General features: G+C 41.3%; 1 protein-coding gene and 1 long non-coding RNA gene across 2 annotated transcripts in view; both read left to right on the forward strand.

Annotated features, from left to right (window-relative positions):
* The first annotated feature begins 228 nt into the window (after positions 1-228).
* The window catches only part of LOC132392395 (uncharacterized), a 62,736-nt gene continuing 43,380 nt past the window's right edge, over positions 229-19,584 (forward strand). The window contains exons 1-2 of the long non-coding RNA XR_009511517.1: positions 229-849; positions 18,453-18,581. This is a non-coding gene — a long non-coding RNA (uncharacterized LOC132392395). The remainder of the gene's footprint in view (positions 850-18,452; positions 18,582-19,584) is intronic.
* Positions 10,564-11,753, forward strand: LOC132392394 (general transcription factor II-I repeat domain-containing protein 2-like). Its single transcript, XM_059966221.1, has 2 exons — positions 10,564-11,670; positions 11,740-11,753. The coding sequence occupies exon 1, from the start codon at positions 11,064-11,066 to the stop codon at positions 11,664-11,666; it is 603 nt and encodes a 200-aa protein (XP_059822204.1). The 5' UTR covers positions 10,564-11,063; the 3' UTR covers positions 11,667-11,670; positions 11,740-11,753.

Genomic DNA, 19,584 nt, shown 5'->3' on the forward strand with positions numbered 1-19,584 from the left:
GTTGTATTACTAATATACAGTGGCAAATCTTCAGAATTATTTGAGTATTTTTATATAATATGGGCTTCCATGGAAAGTGAATCTTCAGTTTTTGGACAGTGTAAGTTTAGATTGGTCACAGGCAGTGCATCAGCTAAAGAGAAGATGTTACTGCTTTTTTTTGTAAAAATAAAATTACTGCTTGGGGAATGAGTGCATCAGGGAAGGAAAGGGGCAGCTGATGTTCAGATTGTGACCCTTCATTTCATCCTAAAAGAGTAGAGGGGTGAGAGTGGGTATAAAGAGGTGAGGGGGAAGCGTGCCACAGCAACAGGCCAGTGATTAGTGAATCGAGGTGAGGAGAGATTGATTGGCAGATGGAGTCAAGCGGCCGAAAGGACGGGTGGAAATAGCAAGAAAGACAGTGAGGCGATAGGTGAAGGCAACAAAAGGTTATAGATGATAGAATCTGATAGGAAAGGAAGGTGGGCCATGGAACCAAATAATGGAGGTGGGAACAACATGGGGAGAGAATCCAGCAGGAGGTTACAGAGGTGATGAGCAGATAGAATAGGTGGGTGAGCCGAGAGAAACGGGGAGATGCGGGTGTATGTACATTATACGTATGATGTTGTGCACGTTGGTCCAGAGGAACGTTGTTTCATTTGGCAGTATACATGTGTACAGTTGAGTGACATTAAACTGAACACGAGCATGAACTTAGATAGAGAGCAAAGGATAGGTTGGATAGATGAGACTGTGCGAGGGAGATGGGAGTGAAAAGAGAAGAGGAGGGGAGCAGACTACCCTGAAACTGGAGAATACAAAATTCCTGCTGCTGGATGGCAGACTACACAGACAGAATATCAGGTACGGTTCTTCTAGTTTACATCTGGCAACTTTTAAAAACTTTTTTAGAGCTGCCTCCTCAAAGGAATAGTTCAAAAAATAAGAATTATAACAGATATTCGTGCAATATTAATGCTGTGTTTTGTCTGCTTCAGGATAAGAAAACTCGTTCTATTTTCACAAGGTACTAAATATGTAAATATTTCATTATAATTTTTGTTCTAATGTGGAACAACATTTCAATTCAAATCTAAATCTTAATTATAAATGAACAAATGGAGAAGGTATGAATCGTTTTAGCTCTAAGTTAGAATAATCGACTGAAAATCAAAAAATAATGTATCTGTATATAAAACTGATTAATTTTGTTATCATAAGAGTACTGGATGGCTCAGCATGAAGGTGTAACGTTTTGGATGGAACCGACATAGTGTCAAAGTCCTAGTTATCTCAGCTGTGGTTTCAAATAGCAGCTGGACTCTAGGACTGGGGAGGGAAGGGTTGGATGAGATAGTTCTGCAGAGGGTTCCACTTTCACATCCCCGTGAGAATTATCCAAAAGCTGCATTGGCAGCAACCTGACAACAGGCTACTTGTTCAGTAGAAGGGCTCTTGATTTCACAATAAAATACAACTGAAGCAACATATTTTCATCAAAATAACATGAACATAATTGAGAATGTCCTCAATATTTTCTTACTTATGTTAAGCCATTGAGCGCGTTGATTTTCTCATGCAAGTCAAGTGTCGCATCCTGATTTCCTGCCGTACACCCATCTGAGCCAGTGTTCACCCTGGGTATCTCTTTAGTCAGAAGAGGTGCAGTGCAGGAAGAAGCAGATATTGCAACAGAGGGAAAGTAAGTGCCAGGAGCAAGGAGAAACAGATAAATAATTGCAAACAGAAATATAAGAGGCAAATTTGGTTCCAGCAAACTTGGACAGACATGGGAAGACCTATAATAATCAGCAGGTTAGGAAAAGTCACCCTAGAATAATAAGTGCAGGTAGGATATATACCATACTGCAAGAAGAGGGGCAACACAATGGTTTAGCAGGTAGCTCAATGCTTTATAACTACAGCTGTACGATGAGTATTTAGTGTTTAATTCCCACCGCTGTATGTAAGCAGTTTGCATGTTCTCCTCATGGCCATGTGGGGTTTTTCCAGGTGTCCTGGTTTCCCTCCATTTTCCATTCAAGTGAATCATGGGCTTGCCGCGATGGTGCCAAAAGCATGGCAACCCTTGCGGGCTGCCCAACTCAGTCTTTGCTGGTTTCATTTGATGCAAATGATGCATTTCACTCAAAGTACACGTGACAAATCAGGTGATCTTTAATCGATAAAGAAAAGGATGTGATAGCTAATGAATTTAAAGCCATTTCAAGTAATTTAATAAGAAGGAACAAATGCCTAAGGAATAGTTTAGGAAATCTTCATCATTTTGTAGCCACAAAATCAGATGATGTGTGAATTTGATTCTGTTTGAAGGAAGTCTTATCATAAATCACAAGATTCTGTTCCAAGGCTCACTTGAGGAAAGGTACACTCAATCTAGGCTGAGACACCACAGACCTACTATTGGAAGAATTGTTTTTTTTAGGTTAAGCTATTAAATTAAACTGTTCTTTTGAGTGTTAAAGATTTGTGTTCAATTTAGGCTTAACCTCAAAATGTTCAGTTAAGATTTGTGTCAATAGAGATGACATTTAGAAGTGTTGAACGTTGGTAACTGGGATTAAGTTTAAAGTATGCTCATATACAGGGTATTTTACCTACCAGTATAGCAATCTCATGATAAAGACCTAATTTAAGCAATCAGCTTGTAGAATATTTTTGTTCCTAGTTCCCAGGCAATGGCTTTCCCCAGTATTTTAAATTATGATCTAATTTAGCATTTCCCATTGCCCCCCTTATCAATGCACCATTGAAAGCATTCTCTCTGGATGTAATGGCTTAGGTCTGCATGTGATAGCAAGAAACTGCCAGAGAGTTGTGGACTATTCAGCACATCTCTATGGACTCTCAGCTTCTAAGAGTTTTCAAAGACCCACACACTCCGGACATTCTTTTGTTCTCTCCCATTGGGCAGAAGATACAAAAGCCTGAAGGTACATAGCAACAGGATTAATACAGCTTCTTCCTCAATGTTACCAGATCTTTGAATGGACCTCTTATGCATTGAGATGGATTCTTGTCCTCACCATCTACCATGTTATGATCTTGCACTTCATTTACCCACAGATTTTTCAATAGCATTTACTCTTTGTTCTGCATTGTTATTGTCTTACCTTATTCTAGCTCAATGCCCTGTGTAATGATTTGATCTGCATGCAAGAAAAGCTTCTCATTTAGTACCTGTGACAATAATAAACACCAATACCAAGATACAACAGTTGGATAAAGTGGTTTGACTCTGAAAGGAGACATTAATGGTTTTAGTATGTTCCCCAAATGCTCATTAATATCCCCAAGAAATCAGAAGCTTTTATATAACTTTACTCTTCTTCAGGACGTACCAAAACACTACTTAATACTTAAGTGTTGTAACTGTCAGTAAATACAGTCATCAAAAGATGAAATGTGCAAATTACCATAAAATGAGTCAATTTGTTGCCACCATTTAGACTATAGCACATATCACAGAATATCACACGGATGAAGGTTGCGCTCTCTAAGTGGAGAGATTTGGTAACAGCTTGCTCCTCCACAATCCAATCACAATAGGTGCCACACCCTGAAAATACCTACCAATATGTATTGCAGATGTAACTATTTCAATGCTTCACTAACGGGTCTGTTCTCAAACTTCCTTAGACCTCAGAATCTGCCTATATCCAATAATATACCATTAAAGTTCCTAGTTAACTTCAGCTTCTACTTACTAATTTATATTTTAACTTTGGTGAAAGCCAACATAAATTGGTGAACCACTTTGTTAAGCACTTCCGCTCCCTCTAGCAAAAGCAGTAATTCCTGGTGGCCAACCATTTTAATTCCTATTCCCTTTCCCATTCTGACATGTTGGTCCATGATTTTCTGCCACGATGAAGCCACACTCAAGTTGGAGGAGCAACAGCTCATATTCTGTCTAAGTAGCCTCAAACCTGATGGCATCAATATCAATTTCTCCTTCCAGTATTTTTTTCACTTCTTCTATTTCCTTTTTTTTCTTTTCCCTTTCCCCTTCCTTCATCTTCTATTTCCCACTCTGGCCTCTTCTCCTCACCTGCCTAACACCTCCACCTGGTGCCCCTCATTATTCTCTTTCTTCCATGATCCACTCTTCTCTCCTATCAGATTCTTTCTTCCTCAGCTCTTTACCTTTCCCATCCACCCGAAATCACCAATTACCTTCTAGCTTGTCCTCCTTCCTTTCCTTCTATTTTTTTAATCCTTTTTTATCCTATTTTTTCTTCCTGTCCCCCAGTGATGAAGGATCTTGAGCCAGTGTCAACTGTTTTTCCCTCTCTATAGATGCTGCATAAGCAGCTGATCTCCTCCGGCATTTTGAGTGTATTGCTTTAGATTTCAGTATCTGCAGAATCCCTTGTATTTATGATTTACTAATTGACCTTCTATTCCCTTCTGCCTCAGTTTCCTAATTTACATCCACAAGTATATGACCCTTTCCTATCTTCATGTATTCCTCTAGCCCTGTAAGCTCAGCATGCTCCATTCCTTAATTTTAGATTTTTTTTTTAATACCAGAACTGTCAATATCTTTTAGTCAATTTGGTACAAAGCATTTACTGAAAGTTCAAGTTCAAAGTAAACTTCTTTATCAAAGTACATATATTACCATGTACTACCCTGAGATTCATTTTCTTGTGAGCATTCACAGTAGAATGAAGAAAGACAACAGAATCAATGACTGACTACACACAAATAAGTACTAACAAACAATCAGGATTCGAGACTCAAGATTCAAGATTGTTTAATGTCATTGCCGGTACTCAAGTGTAAAGGAGAACAGATCCAATGCAGCACAAAAACACAGTAAGATAAAGAACACAATAAATATAGATATGTAAGATAATTTATATACATAGATTGATTGTATGTGCATAAAGTGACACTGGGTTCAAGAATGTTTGTACATAAGGTGACTGACAGGAAATCATGAAGAAGTGGTAGTTGGGGGTGGGTTACTGGGTGGAGGTGTTGATCAGCCTTACCGCTTGGGGAAAGTAACTGCTTTTGATACTGGTTGTCCTGACGTGGATGCGATGTAGCCTCCTCCCCGAGGGGAGTGGGACAAAAAGCTGGTTGGGTGGGATCCTTCATGATATTACTGGCCCTTTTCCAGCAGCATTCTGAATATATGTCCTTGATGGCAGGTAGGCTGGTGCTGGTGATGCTTTGGGGCAGTTTTGACTACCCATTGTAGAGACATCCTCTCCACCACAGTGCAGTTTTCGTATCATGAAGTGGTGCAACTTACTAGGATGCTCTCTACTTCATACCTGGAGAATGATGTGAGTATAGATGTGTATAGTCCAACTCTCTTCAGCCTCCTCAGAAAGTAGAAAGACTTCCTGGGTGTGTATAATGTGTTCTGGGACCATGAGAGGTTGTGTATGGTGTGCTCTCCCAGGAGTTTGAAACTGCTTTCCGATGTAAAGGGAAACATGAGTGGTGATAACCATCTCCTTTGTCTTATTGACTTTGAGGAAGAGGTTATTTGCTGGACACCAGGCCTCAAGCTCTATCACCTCCTCTCTGCAGACTGCCTCCTTGTTTCTCATGATGAGCTCCACCACTGTCGTGTCATCGGCGAACTTGACAATGCGATTACTTGGCTGTGCAGTCATACGTGAGCAGAGCGTCCAGCAGTGGGCTCAGCACACAGTCCCGGAGAACTCCTGTGTCGAAGATGACGAAGGGGGGAGGAGCCAGTTGTGCGTCCTGACTATCTGAGGTCTGTTGGTTAGGAGGTCCAACACCCAGATGCACAATGGTGTATTCAAACCAAGAAGTGGAAGTTTGTTTACCAAGGTCTGTGGGACAACAGCGTTGCAAACTGAACTGAAATCCCGAAGCGGTATTCTAACATAATGTGCAAAAGAAGGCAAACTGTGCAAATGTGACAGATGGATCGATAGATAGGTAAATTAATCAGTGATACTGAGAATAGGAGTTGCAGGGTTCTTGAAGGTGAGTCCAAAGGTTGTGCATTCAGTTCAGTGTTTGGGTGAGTGAAGTTATCCATGCTGCCCGAGCAGCCTGATGATGGACGGGTTGTAACAGTTCATGCATGAGACCAAAGGCTGCTGAATCCCCTTCCCAATGGCAGTAGTGAAGAGAGAGCTTGGCCTGGATGGCGAGGGTACTTGATGGTTGCTGCTTTCTTGCGTCAGTGCTCCTTGTAGATGTGCTGAATGGTGGGGACTGCCTTACCTGTGGTGGACTGGGCTGTATCCATTCTGTAAATACCTTCAGCTTCCTCTGATGTTTTGTTGCTACATCACTTCCACCACACCAATGTTCACCCCAGTTCATCCATTTACAATTTATAATCTGGACAAATAGCTTTTTCTCTGTTCTTGCTATTTACACTTTAGTTTGCTTTTCTTTTTTTTTTGCCTGGTTATTCCTCTGAAAATGTGTTAGAGCATAACCCCTTACTAAAATTGCTTCGTAATTCAAATTTTTAAAAATTGCATTTTCTACCCGTCACAGACTAAACCACCTCCACAGGTTTCACTCCAATACCAGCATTAAGTACCCATGGATCATACATTAATCCTGTACTGATGAAAATTTACAATTTAGTCAGAAGACCATCTTGACTGAACCAATAACGAATGCAGTTTTCATTCAAGTTCTCCATGTTGTTTACTTCAGGAAAGTTTCAAGTTTTTAATTGCTTCAAATTATTGTCCGATTTGTGCAATTAGCACATCGAAATTATTGAGACTGTCCTAATTTTTTTTTTACCATCTAGATGTATTAGAGAGAGGACAACATTGATTGCTAATTGGAATCCAGAATTGAAAGTAACATGTGCCCTTTCATGTATCCCTTAATAACACTATCAGCATTGGGACTGCGTTCTTTATGGACTGATAACAGGCTTATTTTCCCCTCCAGTCTTCACCAAGTGTTTTGGTAAATATTTCATTGAAGTAGCTTCAATATGCTTCTCAAAGTCTCCACACTATTACAGCAAACAGTAGTCAGTTTCAACAGATAAGACAAATTATGACCATGACCCTTTAATAATTTGCCAACCTAACTGTTTAGTCACATAATGACCCCTCACCTGTCAGTCACCAACATGCATTACACTGTAAGTACTGTACTGGAGCTAAATAGGAGCTGATTGTCAGCTGCTGCCAGCTGCCAATCTTAAACCACACTGAGAATCAGAATGTTGCCTGACGTGACACATACGTGCCATTTAGTCTGTTATTGTGTGGGGAGCTGTCAGAAGCAATTATGACCCCAAACTATGGGAGGCTGGCACATGGAACAAGGAAAGCCAGCCTTCAGTGCTGGAAAAAAAAGAATTAATTCAATTTGGAAATGACACCATTAAATAATGAACTGCATCAAAATCTGCCCTTGGGGAAGTTTAATTTAAGTCACTCATGGCGTGTTATGCTGGTGCAGGGAAACTAAACTGAATGTCGACTGATGGCAGTTTATATTAATAATTCTACTTGTTATTCTATGATAATTTCTGCAAAAATTGACATGAAAATCTCCCAGTTTGGGTCCCTCGGGGAGTTTCGATTGAGTTTTTTTGATCCTGTTACTCATTGATTTGAGGTCTGATGTAGTGCAAGGGTCCTTATTAGTGGCGTCTGTCACTGCTGTAATGTTTTTGTTATTTTTCTCGTTTGTTCACTCTGACATCATGTCATTACAGAATGGTGCTGTTCAGGCACTGCCATGCCTGTTCGTTAGCGTGTGTTTAATGAGCAGCTTAATTGAGCTGTCTAGTAGGCCACCTGTCACCCTCAGACCTCATTAACATACTAATGGTCCGACATTGTACTCTCTGACAGGCAACAGGGTTTGCTGAGTTGACGTCTGGATAGAGGGATTCTGGAGAAACTGTGGAAGGTTGGGATGGGGGGTGGGGGTTAAGGCTTGTGGGGTGGCTTGTGGATGAGGCTGCAGGAGCTAAAATTAACCCTTCCTGTCCAGAAGCATATGCAATATCTGAAATAAATCAAATCAAAACAACAATGATGTTGAGCTGCCATTAGCTCAATATTCTGTCATATTTCCAGGCAAACTAATATTGCTGGTCCTGTTTATTTTCTCATTAACCACAAACAACAGAGGCAGTGAAGTCGTTAGTAGGATTTGAAGCTATTTTTAAATAAATCCATGTCATTAGTTGGATAATGTATGTATTTATAATTCCAATGTAAAGTTAGTAGTTTCACTTACCAAGAAATGCAACAAATGAAAAAAAATCAGACCAAAATGATGATAGTAGAAAGTGAAATTTATGATGCAATAATGATACTTAAATAGAGCATTTTGTTTAGGATCGTATCTTTTCCAAAAAAAATGTCAATGTTTTGATATTGAAAAAATATCTTACAACCAGATTAAATAAACATTCTGGCTGGAGTTACAAGAGCCAAGTCCACTTTTCCAAATCTTCTCAACACATGGGAGACCATTTGGCCCATTGAGTCTATATTAACTCTCAGTGAAAGATCATTCATCCCATTGCCCCACTTACTTCCTTGTAACATTTTCTTCTTCATGTGCCCACTAACTTCATCTTAATCTTCCTGCCTCCCTTTACAGGAGATAATTGGATACTATGGTAGTGTAGCGGTTAGTCCAACGCTATTACTGTTTTGGGCGTTCCAGTGTTCAGAATTCAGTTCTGGCACTGTTAGGAGTTGGAATGTTCTCCCCAAAATGGCTGCCCCAGTTTCCTCCCACAGTCCAAAGATACACTGGTTAGTAGGTTAATTGGTCATTGTAAATTGTCCTGTTATTAGGCTTGCGTTAAGTAAATGGTTTGCAGGTGGTAGGGCTTGGTGAGCCAGAAGGTCCTGTTCTGTACTGTAACTCTAAATAAATAATTAACAGAACAACCCATGTGTCTTTGTAATGCAGGAGGAAAGTGAGGGGAAGTCATATGGACAACACTGGAGATCAAAATCAAATTGGTGTCACTGCAGCTACGAGCTGACCATGGGGAATTGTGCAAATATCAGGATTATAAATAATTATAGTGTCCTGGGGCTGGGAAAAATCCAACAAGATTGACAAAGTTCACAGGAGGTTCCTGGATCACCTGTGGAAAAGTGCATGTGTGTAACTGGATTCAGTTCCTGTATAGTACTTCCTTTGACCAAGTTACCTCCCCCAGGCTCACGCACAAAAGAACAGATGCTTGGATGTGGTATCTGACCATTGATATTCTCATTGGTTCATGGCATGAGCAGAATTAGTGGGGACAATTTTGATGAGACAATTTTCTGAGTTTAGTTTTTACTAAAGTTTAAAAGGAAAGGTTTAGGCAATATCATATATTTTATCCCGTCTTTCAAAATGATTTCCCATATTTTCAAAAACATAAGACAGATACTGAGTTTTAGTAAATTTGATTACATACAAATTGCTGGAGGAACCCAGCAGGTCAGGAAGCATCTATGGGGAGGAATAAATAGACAATATTTCAGGCTGAGACGCTTCATCAGGGCTGTCAACACTTTATTCCCCTCCCCCATTCTCATCACATTCTACAGGGGTTGTATTGAGATCATCCTGAGCAGCTGCATCACTGCCTGGTACAGAAATTGCATCATCTTGATTCACAAGACCCTGCAGCAGATAATGAGGTCAACTGAGAAGATCATTGGGGTCTCTCTTCCCGCCATTACGAACATTTACACTACACGCTGCATCCGGAAGGCAAACAGCATTATGAAGGACCCCACGCACCCCTCATACAAACTCTTCTCCCTCCTGCCATCTGGGAAATGGCACCAGAGCATTTGGGCTCTCACAACCAGACTATGTAACAGTTTCTCCCCCAGGCTATCAGACTCCGCAATACCCAGAGTCTGGACTGACACCAACTTACTGCCCTCTCCTGTGCCTATTGTCTTGTCTATTATTTATTGTAATGCCTGCTCTGTTTTGTGCACTTTATGCAGTCCTGGGTAGGTCTGTAGTCCAGTGTAGTTTTTTTTTCTGTGCTGTTTTCACATAGTTCAGTGTAGTTTTTGTACTGTTTCATGTAGCACCATGATCCTGAAAAATGTTGTCTCCTTTTTACTGTAAATTTATTGTAAATGACAATAAGAAGTGACGTGACTTGACTTGACTTGACTAGATGCTGCCTGACCTGTTGAGTTCTTCCAGCATTTTGTGTGTTACTCAGCAACACTTCGTATTTTGATTAAGAGAAGAGTAATATCTGTATTTCCCCAAATTATATTTCATTCATAAAAATTGCAATAAATTAAACAGAAAATACATTTGTTGCCACAACCATTGGGCATTCCATTTATAGTCAGGGCTCATATTGGGATTAAATTAATTTTTTACATGATTCTCATGATCAAGCATTCAGAAGAGGTTTTTTAGAGTTCCAGCCCTTCAAAGTAAAATTGCAGGAGGGGCATAAGAGTTCATCTCCCTCAATAAAGCCCCTATGGCAGCTATACCATCTATTGGAACATCTTCAGCACGTAGTCCTGAACCTTACAATATACTAAACTGCATCGGTCAGGCTAGCTCGGGGGTCGGCAACCTGCGGCTCCCGAGCCATTTGTGGCTCTTTCACCTCTGTGCTGCGGCTCCCTGTGGCTTTGGGAAATAATTGGTCAGTATTTAATTAAAATGTATTTTATGTTAGTTTGTTAGCTTTTGAAATGTAATTATGGTGATCTTGTACAACCTAAGTGTAGCGACACATTTCCTGCCACATCCGAAACGGCTCACAATTAGCCAGCATTCCGGCTAAGGGAGATAGCCTACGGGGGGTTGTGAGTACGCGTCTTTTGCAGCATCTGCGTCCATGGGGGCTGGGTTGAGGGAGGCTTAAAAGCAAGGCTGTTTAGTTCGAATAAAGCTATCTTTGACTGCAGTTTACTGACACCGCTACAACGTGTTTTTATCGCTGGCTGTCCAGACGGAAGGTGCTGAAACGCTTTGTCGCGTGTCTGGAAGAAGTGAAAACTTTCCTGGGCAGCAAAGGGCTCACCTTTCCTGAGCTGGAACAGCCAGAGTGGCTGGAAAAGCTACACTTCATGGTAGACATGACAGCGCACCTGAACACGCTGAACACAGCTCTTCAGGGGAAAGGACGTACAGCCCTGCACATGTTGGAGGATGTTTTGGCATTCGAGCGCAAGTTGACAGTGCTTGCCAGAGATTTACAGAAAGGCACTTTGTCTCACTTCCCCAATTTGAGAGAGTTCAAACAAGGTCACGACATGATAATTTCGGAGTATTTACATTCTGCAATCATCGCAATGCAAACATCGTTTGGGAAACGCTTCTGTGAGTTCAGAGAGGAAAAAAACACATTATCCTTCCCGGTCACTCCCTTAAGCATCGATCCTTCCCTACTGAATACGACTGCATTGGCAGGTGTGAGTCAACCTGATCTTGAGATGGAACTGGCCGACATAGCCGACAAAGACATATGGGTGTCCAAGTTTAGACGCTTGACAGCAGACCTTGAAGATGTTGCCCGTCAGAAGGCCGTTCTTGCTCAGAAACACAAATGGAGTGATATTGAAAACCTCACAGATGACAGCTTGCGATCCTGTGTAAAGATGAAGGTGACATCATACAGCCCTGATGTGCAGACGCTGTGCGCTGAGGTCCAGGAGCAGAAATCCCATTAACCAAGTATGATAAATATTTTAATTGCCTATTATTTTACTTATATTCATATTTTTTCATTGTTCAGTGAAATAGTCCTTTCATTTTTCAGGATGACAGCTGGCTGACGTTATTTTTGGTTTGCTGCTGGCGGAAAATTTAAGTTCGGCGTTTTTCATAAATACAAGAAGGACTCAAATAGACATTGAATATTTTACTTAAAAGTAACTTTCAACCCAACGTCTTTTTTTCGGAGTTCAAAATGTTTTTGTTGCATGCAGAAATGTAATTTCGTTTTCTCTGCAGGAGTTCATCAATTTCATAAATGCAACACATTATAGTTTGTTTATACGTAGCATAAAGGCAAAAAAAACGTTGTATGCAGTGTTATTTCATTTTAAATGTCAAACGGGTTTTGCGGCTCCCAGTGTTTTCTTTTCTGTGGGAAACGGGTCCAAGTGGCTCTTTCAGTGGTAAAGGTTGCTGACCCCTGGGCTAGCTGTACACTGGAAGACAAGTGGGTTTGTGGCTGGTCTTCACTGAGGTGAAAATGCCTGAGGGGAAAGGCCATCCTTTACTGAGCTGATCCCCTTCAAGCAACAGCTGATGACTGTGTCAGTGTGCATTCCTAGAAGACAGAATGTTACTCTGCTTAAGTTGAACTTTAAACAAAAAACTACCACATCCTTTTCCAGACCTTCGTGGCAAATGCACATTTTGGCCAGAGGTGGTTGTCCCTATCACGACCATTGCTGAGACTCTGGTTGTATATCAAGAACTGATATACAAGGAAAACGCTTTCTCAGCCACACACAATACTTGATGCTTGTATCTAATGTCTGGTGCAAGCTATTCATTCAAATGGCTTTGGCAGTCTGTTTGGAGGATCATCCAACAAGATCCAACATAACTTTTATTTATTTTATGAAGATACAGCACAGAATAGGTCCTTTGAGCCACACTACCCAGCTATCCCCTGATTTAACCCTAGCCTAATCACAGGAAAATTTAGAGTGACCAATTAACCTGCTAACTGCTGTGTCTTTGGGTTGTGGGAGGAAACCAGAGCACCTGGAGGAAGCCCACGTGGTCATGGGGGAAATGTACAAACTCCTTATAGGCAACAATGGGAATTGAACCCAGGTCACTGGTACTGTAATGTGTTGTGCTAACCACTACACTACCGTGCTGCCCCAAAAGCTTTTCAATGGAGGGTGCCAGGACACTCCATGCATTGTTTCACTAAATTGTGTTCAAAAGGTTTTCTTCAGTAAAGACTCTTTCAAGGAGAATATATACTTAGTCATGATCCAATTGGCAGAACATTCTGTGGCAGCATGGCCATACCTATCATTTGCGTGACTGATGACACACTGGTCCTTATTGAGGGGTCAGCAGAGGAAGGGTTGAGTAGCTTCAAGTTCCTGAAGATCAACATCTCAGTAGATCAATCTTAGGCCCAACATATTGATGCAATCATGAAGAAGGCATGCCAGCTAAACTTCATTAGGAGTTTAAGGAGATTTTGTATTTCACCAAAAACCCTAGCAATTTTTTACTGATGTACCTTGACTGGTTGCATCACCATCTGCCATGGAATGCACAAGTTTGCAAAAATATGCAGAGGGTTGTAAACTGAACCAGCTCCAGCATGGGAAATAGCCTTCCCACCATCGAGGACTCTTCAAAAGGCAATGCCTCAAGACGGCGTTGTCCATGATTAAGTACTCTCACCATTTAATGCTTATCCTCTTCTCATCGCTAATATCGGGAAGGAAATATAGGAGCTCGAAGACACACACTCAGAAGTTTTAGGAATAGCTTCTTCCTCTTTGCCATCAGATTTCTGAAAGGTCCACGAACACTACCTCACCATTTTGCTCTCTTTTTGTACTATTTATTTATTTATTATATTTCTTATTATAGTAATTTCAATGCATTGCACTGCAGCTACAAAACGACAAATTTCATGACATGTGTCAATGATTTTGATTCTGATGCTGAGATAGGACATCAGGAGATATTGACCCTCCATGTTTGCATATCTGGGGTCTACGTGATATTCCAGTTACAACATTGCATACAGAAGTTGTGATTCCACTATGGAGCTAATGTGAAATTATCAGCTAAACTCTAATCCGTCAATGCATCTTGGTCATTTTCATAAGATCTGCTCTTACTTTAGGATGGATATAGTTCTGGTTGAACTGAAGTAATTAGGGTGTGGAGGATAGCTAGGACACTGAAACCTGGAATAGTAAGCACATGTATGGTCCTTCAGTGCCGGCTGGGCTGAGATCAGAGATATCGTGAATATTATGGAGGAGGAAGTGTTTGCCATATGGAGTATATAAAACCGAATATAATGTATAGTTTCACTCGGCTAAGGCTGAGAAAATATGGGACAGTAGTTGAAAAGTCTAGGGAGGTGAATAGCAAAAGGTACAAGGCATTGCTGAGCATGGAAAATGATAATATCAGTTTTAGCAAATTGGATATTATAACAGTACAACACTTCAGGCAGTTTACCCTTGGTATAATCAACTTGCAGGTTGTGGTAAACTATGTATACCTGTCTGGACACACCCCTCTGCTGACTGCTCCTGTGGCTCCTCCCACAGACCCCTGTATAAAGGTGATTGGGGTACTGCACCTCCCTCAGTCTTCGAGATGTCGTGCTCCCTTTTTGCTGTTAATAAAAGCCTGTCGTTCACTTCCAGTCTCCTAGAGTTATTGATGGTGCATCACGGGTACTACTTATTTATGAATCTTAGTTTTTCCATGAGTGCTTAGATGAAGAAAAGTACAGATCATCCAAGAGCTTATGTTAAATAGAACAGGCACAACAGAGGGAGGGAGAGAGATGAAGAGATAGTTGGTTAGAATACAAATTGACCCCATCTCTGCAAGTGCTTCACTGAAGGAAGACAATGAGTTGCTGTTGTACACTATGGGAATCCCTGGTGAGGCCTTAGGACCACAAGACAAGGGAGCAGAGTAGGTTATTCAGCCCAATGAGTCTTCGCTGCATTCCATCAACCCAGTTCTCTTGCCTTCTCCCCTTAATCTTTGACACCTTTATTAATCAAGAATCTATCGACCACCACTTTAAAAATACCCAGTGACTTGCCCTCCACAGCCTCTGTGGCAATGAATTCCACAGATTCACCACCCTCTGGCTAAAGAAATTCCTCATCATCTTCGCTGTGACACCGCTGGGTGCAATAGAAATTCATTTCTAGGGCCCTTCTAGCTACAGCAGAGTAAGTAACAGTGGAACCAGATGAAAGTAATTCAGGCAGGGAGGCAATGGGGAGTGGGAGTTGGAGGGAAGAGCATGTGATCAAATGTAACTGAGATGAAAAATTCACCACTGTTAGAGCACAGAGAATGTGGATTTGGAAACTGCAGAAAACTGTTCTGATGAGGGCAACAATAATCACTAGTTTTCCCACAGCAATATGTTCAACTGAAATAATGGGATTGCTAACCCTCCTGCTGGGGCATAGGCCACCAACAGCAGCTCACCAGAGACAGGCAGCATCTTTAGAGTAAGATTGATGCTGAAGGTCAGTAATTTTTTTCATCAGAAATGCCCCACTAATTACTTTTTGTAGTGATAATCGAGAGATAAAAGTCACTAGTGATATTAAGAAAACCCTGACTCAAAAATGATAATGGAATATTTTATTTCCACTTAAAGAGGAGACAATTTAACACCCACTCAGGAAAAAGACCATCCATCAAATCACATCTCCCCTGTAGAGGTGCTTCGGAGTAGATATTGTGGGCTCAGCACACAACTTTTAGACAGGAGATAGAATTTCTAACATTGAGCCAGGAAGACACTGTAACTGGTCACTATGAGTAAGTACAGTGCTGGTGTTTCCAGCTAGATTCTCAGGAATATTGTATAATCAAGCAGTATCAGTCATAATAAATAATATCATATTAATATCTGTGCCATTCCACCAACATGTCTGTTGACAAATGAACACGCAAATAGTTAGATACCTTTTAAAGAGTGACTTATTCACTGACCATTACACCGCTGGCATTTAGGGCAGCAATGAAGGTCCTCCATCTCTGTAGGTACATAAAGATTCTTCTGCAACAATTTCTGTTTCTGTAACAATTATTTTTTTGACCGGACAGGGTTGCTAGCCCTGAGCTGAACCCCTGAACCTGGAGGACTGGTGGACAACACTCAGTCTGGCCTCTACCCTTTGACCTCTTTGGCATGGGGACCCTATCAAGAGCTAAAGCACAAATCCTTGACTCCAGCCAACATAAATCTCTGGGTTATTGAGACACGCTCAGCTCCAAATCCTACGGTAAGGTTGTGGTTCCCTTGGAGGTTAAAGAGTTACTGATTTCTTTAATTATTTTAGGCACAGCACTGGAATGCTTGTAATGGAGAAAGGTATAAATGTTGCACATGGGACTAGTATTCAGATTATTGTTTTACTGTAAGATCAGAAAATAAATTACTTCGAAAGTTGAGAAACTTTCTTCTCTTCATGATTTCTATAAATGACCTGGATGAGGAAGTGGAGGGATGGGTTAGTAAATTTGCTAATGACACGAAGGTCGGGGATGTTGTGGATAGTGTGGAGGGCTGTCTGAAGTTACAGCTGGATATTGATAGGATGCAAAACTGGGCTGAGAAGTGGCGGATGGAGTTCAACCCAGATAAGTTTGAGGTGGTTCATTTTGGTAGGTCAAATATGATGGCAGAGTAATTAATGGTAAGACTCTTAGCAGTGTGGAGGATCAGAGGGATCTTGGGGTCCGAGTCCATAGGACACTCAAAGCTGCTGCAAAAGTTGGCTCTGTGGTTAAGAAGGCATATGGGTCATTGGCCTGCATCAACCATGGGATTGAGTTTAAGAGCTGAGAGGTAATGTTGCAGCTATATAGGACCCTGGTCAGACCCCAATTGGAGTACTGTGCTCAGTTTTGGTCACCTCACTACTGGAAGGATGTGGAAACTATAGAAAGGGTGCCAAGGAGATTTACAAGAATGTTGCCTGGATTGGGGAGCATGCCTTATGAGAACAGGTTAAATGAACTTGGCTTTTTCTTCTTGGAGCGACAGAGGATGAGAGGTGACTTGATAGAGGAGTATGAGATGATGAGAGGCTTTGACTGTGTGCATAGTCAGAGGCTTTTTCCCAGGGCTGAAATGGCAAACATGAGAGGGCACAGTTTTAAGTTGCTGGAAGTAGGAGATGTCAGGGGTAAGTTTTTTCACCCAGAGCCTGGTGAATGGGTGGAATGGGCTGCCAGCGATGGTGGTGGAGGCGGATATGATAGGGTCTTTTAAGAGACTTCTGGATAGGTACATGGAGCTTAGAAAAATAGAGGGCTATAGGTCACCCTAGGTAATTTCTAAAGTAAGTACATGTTCGGCACAGCATTGTGGGTTGAAGGGCCTGTATTGTGCTGTAGTTTTTCTATGTTCTGTCCTACTGTAATTAGACTGAGTGAAGACCAGTGGGTACTAAAAACAACCAACTTATTTGAAAGTTTATATTTTATCATTCAGCTCATTGTTGAATGCAAGCTTAGACTGAACTGAGTCACTTCATGAAAAATAATTGCACTGACGTTTAACTGGAATCGTGCATTTGTACAATGCAGTTTACAGCAACAAACACAAAATGCTGGAGGCAAAATGCAGGTCAGGCAGCATCTATGGAGAGGAATGAATAATTGACATTTCAACCCGAGACTCTTCACCAGGTTCCTTCATCTTCTTCTCTTCTTCAATGTTGACTGAGGCTGAGGCAAAGTTGAATGGAAGACCAGTAGTTACCCATGCTGCAAGTCTCCCCCTCCACGCCACCGATGTTGTCCAAGGGAAGGGCAATGGCCGATACAGCTTGGCACCGGTGTCGTCACAGAGCAATGTGTGGTTAAGTGCCTTTCTCAAGGACACAACACGCTGCTTCAGCTGAGGCTCGAACTAGCGACCTTCAGGTCACTAGACTCACGCCTTAATCACTTGGCCACGCGCCAACAAATGCAATGTAAATTGTATTTCTTAAAATTTGAGGAAATTGTAACAAATGCAAGGAGCAATGTCATCTTTCAAGTGTTTCAGAGGTAATTTTAGCCAATGAATGCTATCAATACCTATATGCTGTGTATCGGGGCGACTGAACTCAACATTTGTATGGAATTTTAAGCATAGGGCTGATTCGAGGTGGTGGGATCTTGGCCCCCGAGAGTATGGAGGCATTGAACCCGATGTTGGTACAGTGATTTACGCGCCAGACCAGATTGAGGTCCAGTGCGGGGTATGGGCCAGTTCAGATTGCTGCTCCACGACTTGGCTCTCCACTGAACTATGGCTATCTCTTAGCGGACTTTAGTTCAGAACGCTATTTGCTTGCTTGCGGTTGTTGTTTGCATGATGTGTACTTTTTTTCTCTGTGCAGTGGGTGTTCGACCATCTTCTTTTCTATATAGGTTCTTTTGGGTTTCTTTGTTTTGTGGCTGCCTGTTAGGAGACAAATATTGAGGTAGTATAATGAATTCATACTTCGATAATAAATGTACTTTGAACTATACAATAAGGTTACTCTTGACGACAGAAACTTTCTGAGAGTGTAATATGGAAGTTCAGGCTGAAAAACTAGGCATTATTGAAAGCCACAAACCTCTGAAATGGCCACAAAGGCTACAATTTATAGATAACATCTGAACACAAAAACAATCATTTTTTAAATCCCTTTTTCAAATCTGTTTATTCTATGAAATATTTGTTCTTTATGATCTCGCTCTTGGTCGCACATTTGTTACAGATCTGGCTGACCGAAGATAAGGAATATCAGCGCATGATTTTCAACATGGTCAGAAACACAGGAACAGGACCGACCAAGTTTCAGCTTAGTTTTTCAGTGTGAGCTTCCATAATATACTTCTGTTCAGAGGTAATTATTCAAAGTTCGAATTCTATTTACTATCCGAGCACCATATACTACTCTGAGATCATTTTATTGTGGGCACTCACAGTAGAACATAGAAATAAACTGGATAACTACTCACAAAGACTGGCAAACAACCAATGTGCAAAAGACAAACTACAAATTAAACTAATATTCATAAGAATTGTTGATCGTAACTTTGCCAATATCCCTTAATGCATTCTTTAATGAAATCGAAAAATAACTGATGAACAATTAATGTAGCATCTAATACAATTGTGGAAGTCAAGTCAAGTCACTTTTTAATGTCATTTCAACCATAACTGCTGGTACAGTACATAGTAAAAATGAGACAACGTTCTTTCAGGACCATAGTGTTACATGACACAGTAAAAATCTAGACTGAGCTATGTAAAAAACAACTCAGAAAAAAACTACGCTGGACTACAGACCTACTCAGGACTGCATAAAGTGCACAAAATAGTGCAGGCATTACAATAAATAATAAACAGGACAGTAGGGCAAGGTGACAGTCCGGGCTCTGGGTATTGAGGAGTCTGATAGCTTGGGGGAAGAAACTGTTACATAGTCTGGTCGTGAGAGCCCGAATGCTTCGGTGCCTTTTCCCAGATGGCAGGAGGGAGAAGAGTTTGTATGAGGGGTGCGTGGGGTCCTTTATAATGCTGTTTCCTTTGCGAATGCAGCATATAGTGTAAATGTCTGTAATGGCGGGAAGAGAGACCCCGATGGTCTTTTCAGCTGACCTCACTATCTGCTGCAGGCTCTTGCGATCCGAGATGGTGCAATTCCCGAACCAGGCAGTGATGCAGCTGCTCAGGATGCTCTCAATACAACCCCTGTAGAATGTGATGAGGATGGGGGTTGGGAGATGGACTTTCCTCAACCTTCGCGGAAAGTACAGACACTGCTGGGCTTTCTTTGCTATGGAGCTGGTGTTGAGGGACCAGGTGAGATTCTCCATCAGGTGAACACCAAGAAATTTGGTGCT

The sequence above is a fragment of the Hypanus sabinus genome, chromosome 4, assembly GCF_030144855.1.
Source record: "Hypanus sabinus isolate sHypSab1 chromosome 4, sHypSab1.hap1, whole genome shotgun sequence".
NCBI classification, from domain to species: Eukaryota; Metazoa; Chordata; class Chondrichthyes; order Myliobatiformes; family Dasyatidae; genus Hypanus; species Hypanus sabinus.

Coding starts and splice junctions, on each gene's coding strand:
- LOC132392394 (XM_059966221.1), top strand. CDS start 11,064: ATGGTAGACATGACAGCGCACCTGAACACGCTGAACACAGCTCTTCAG.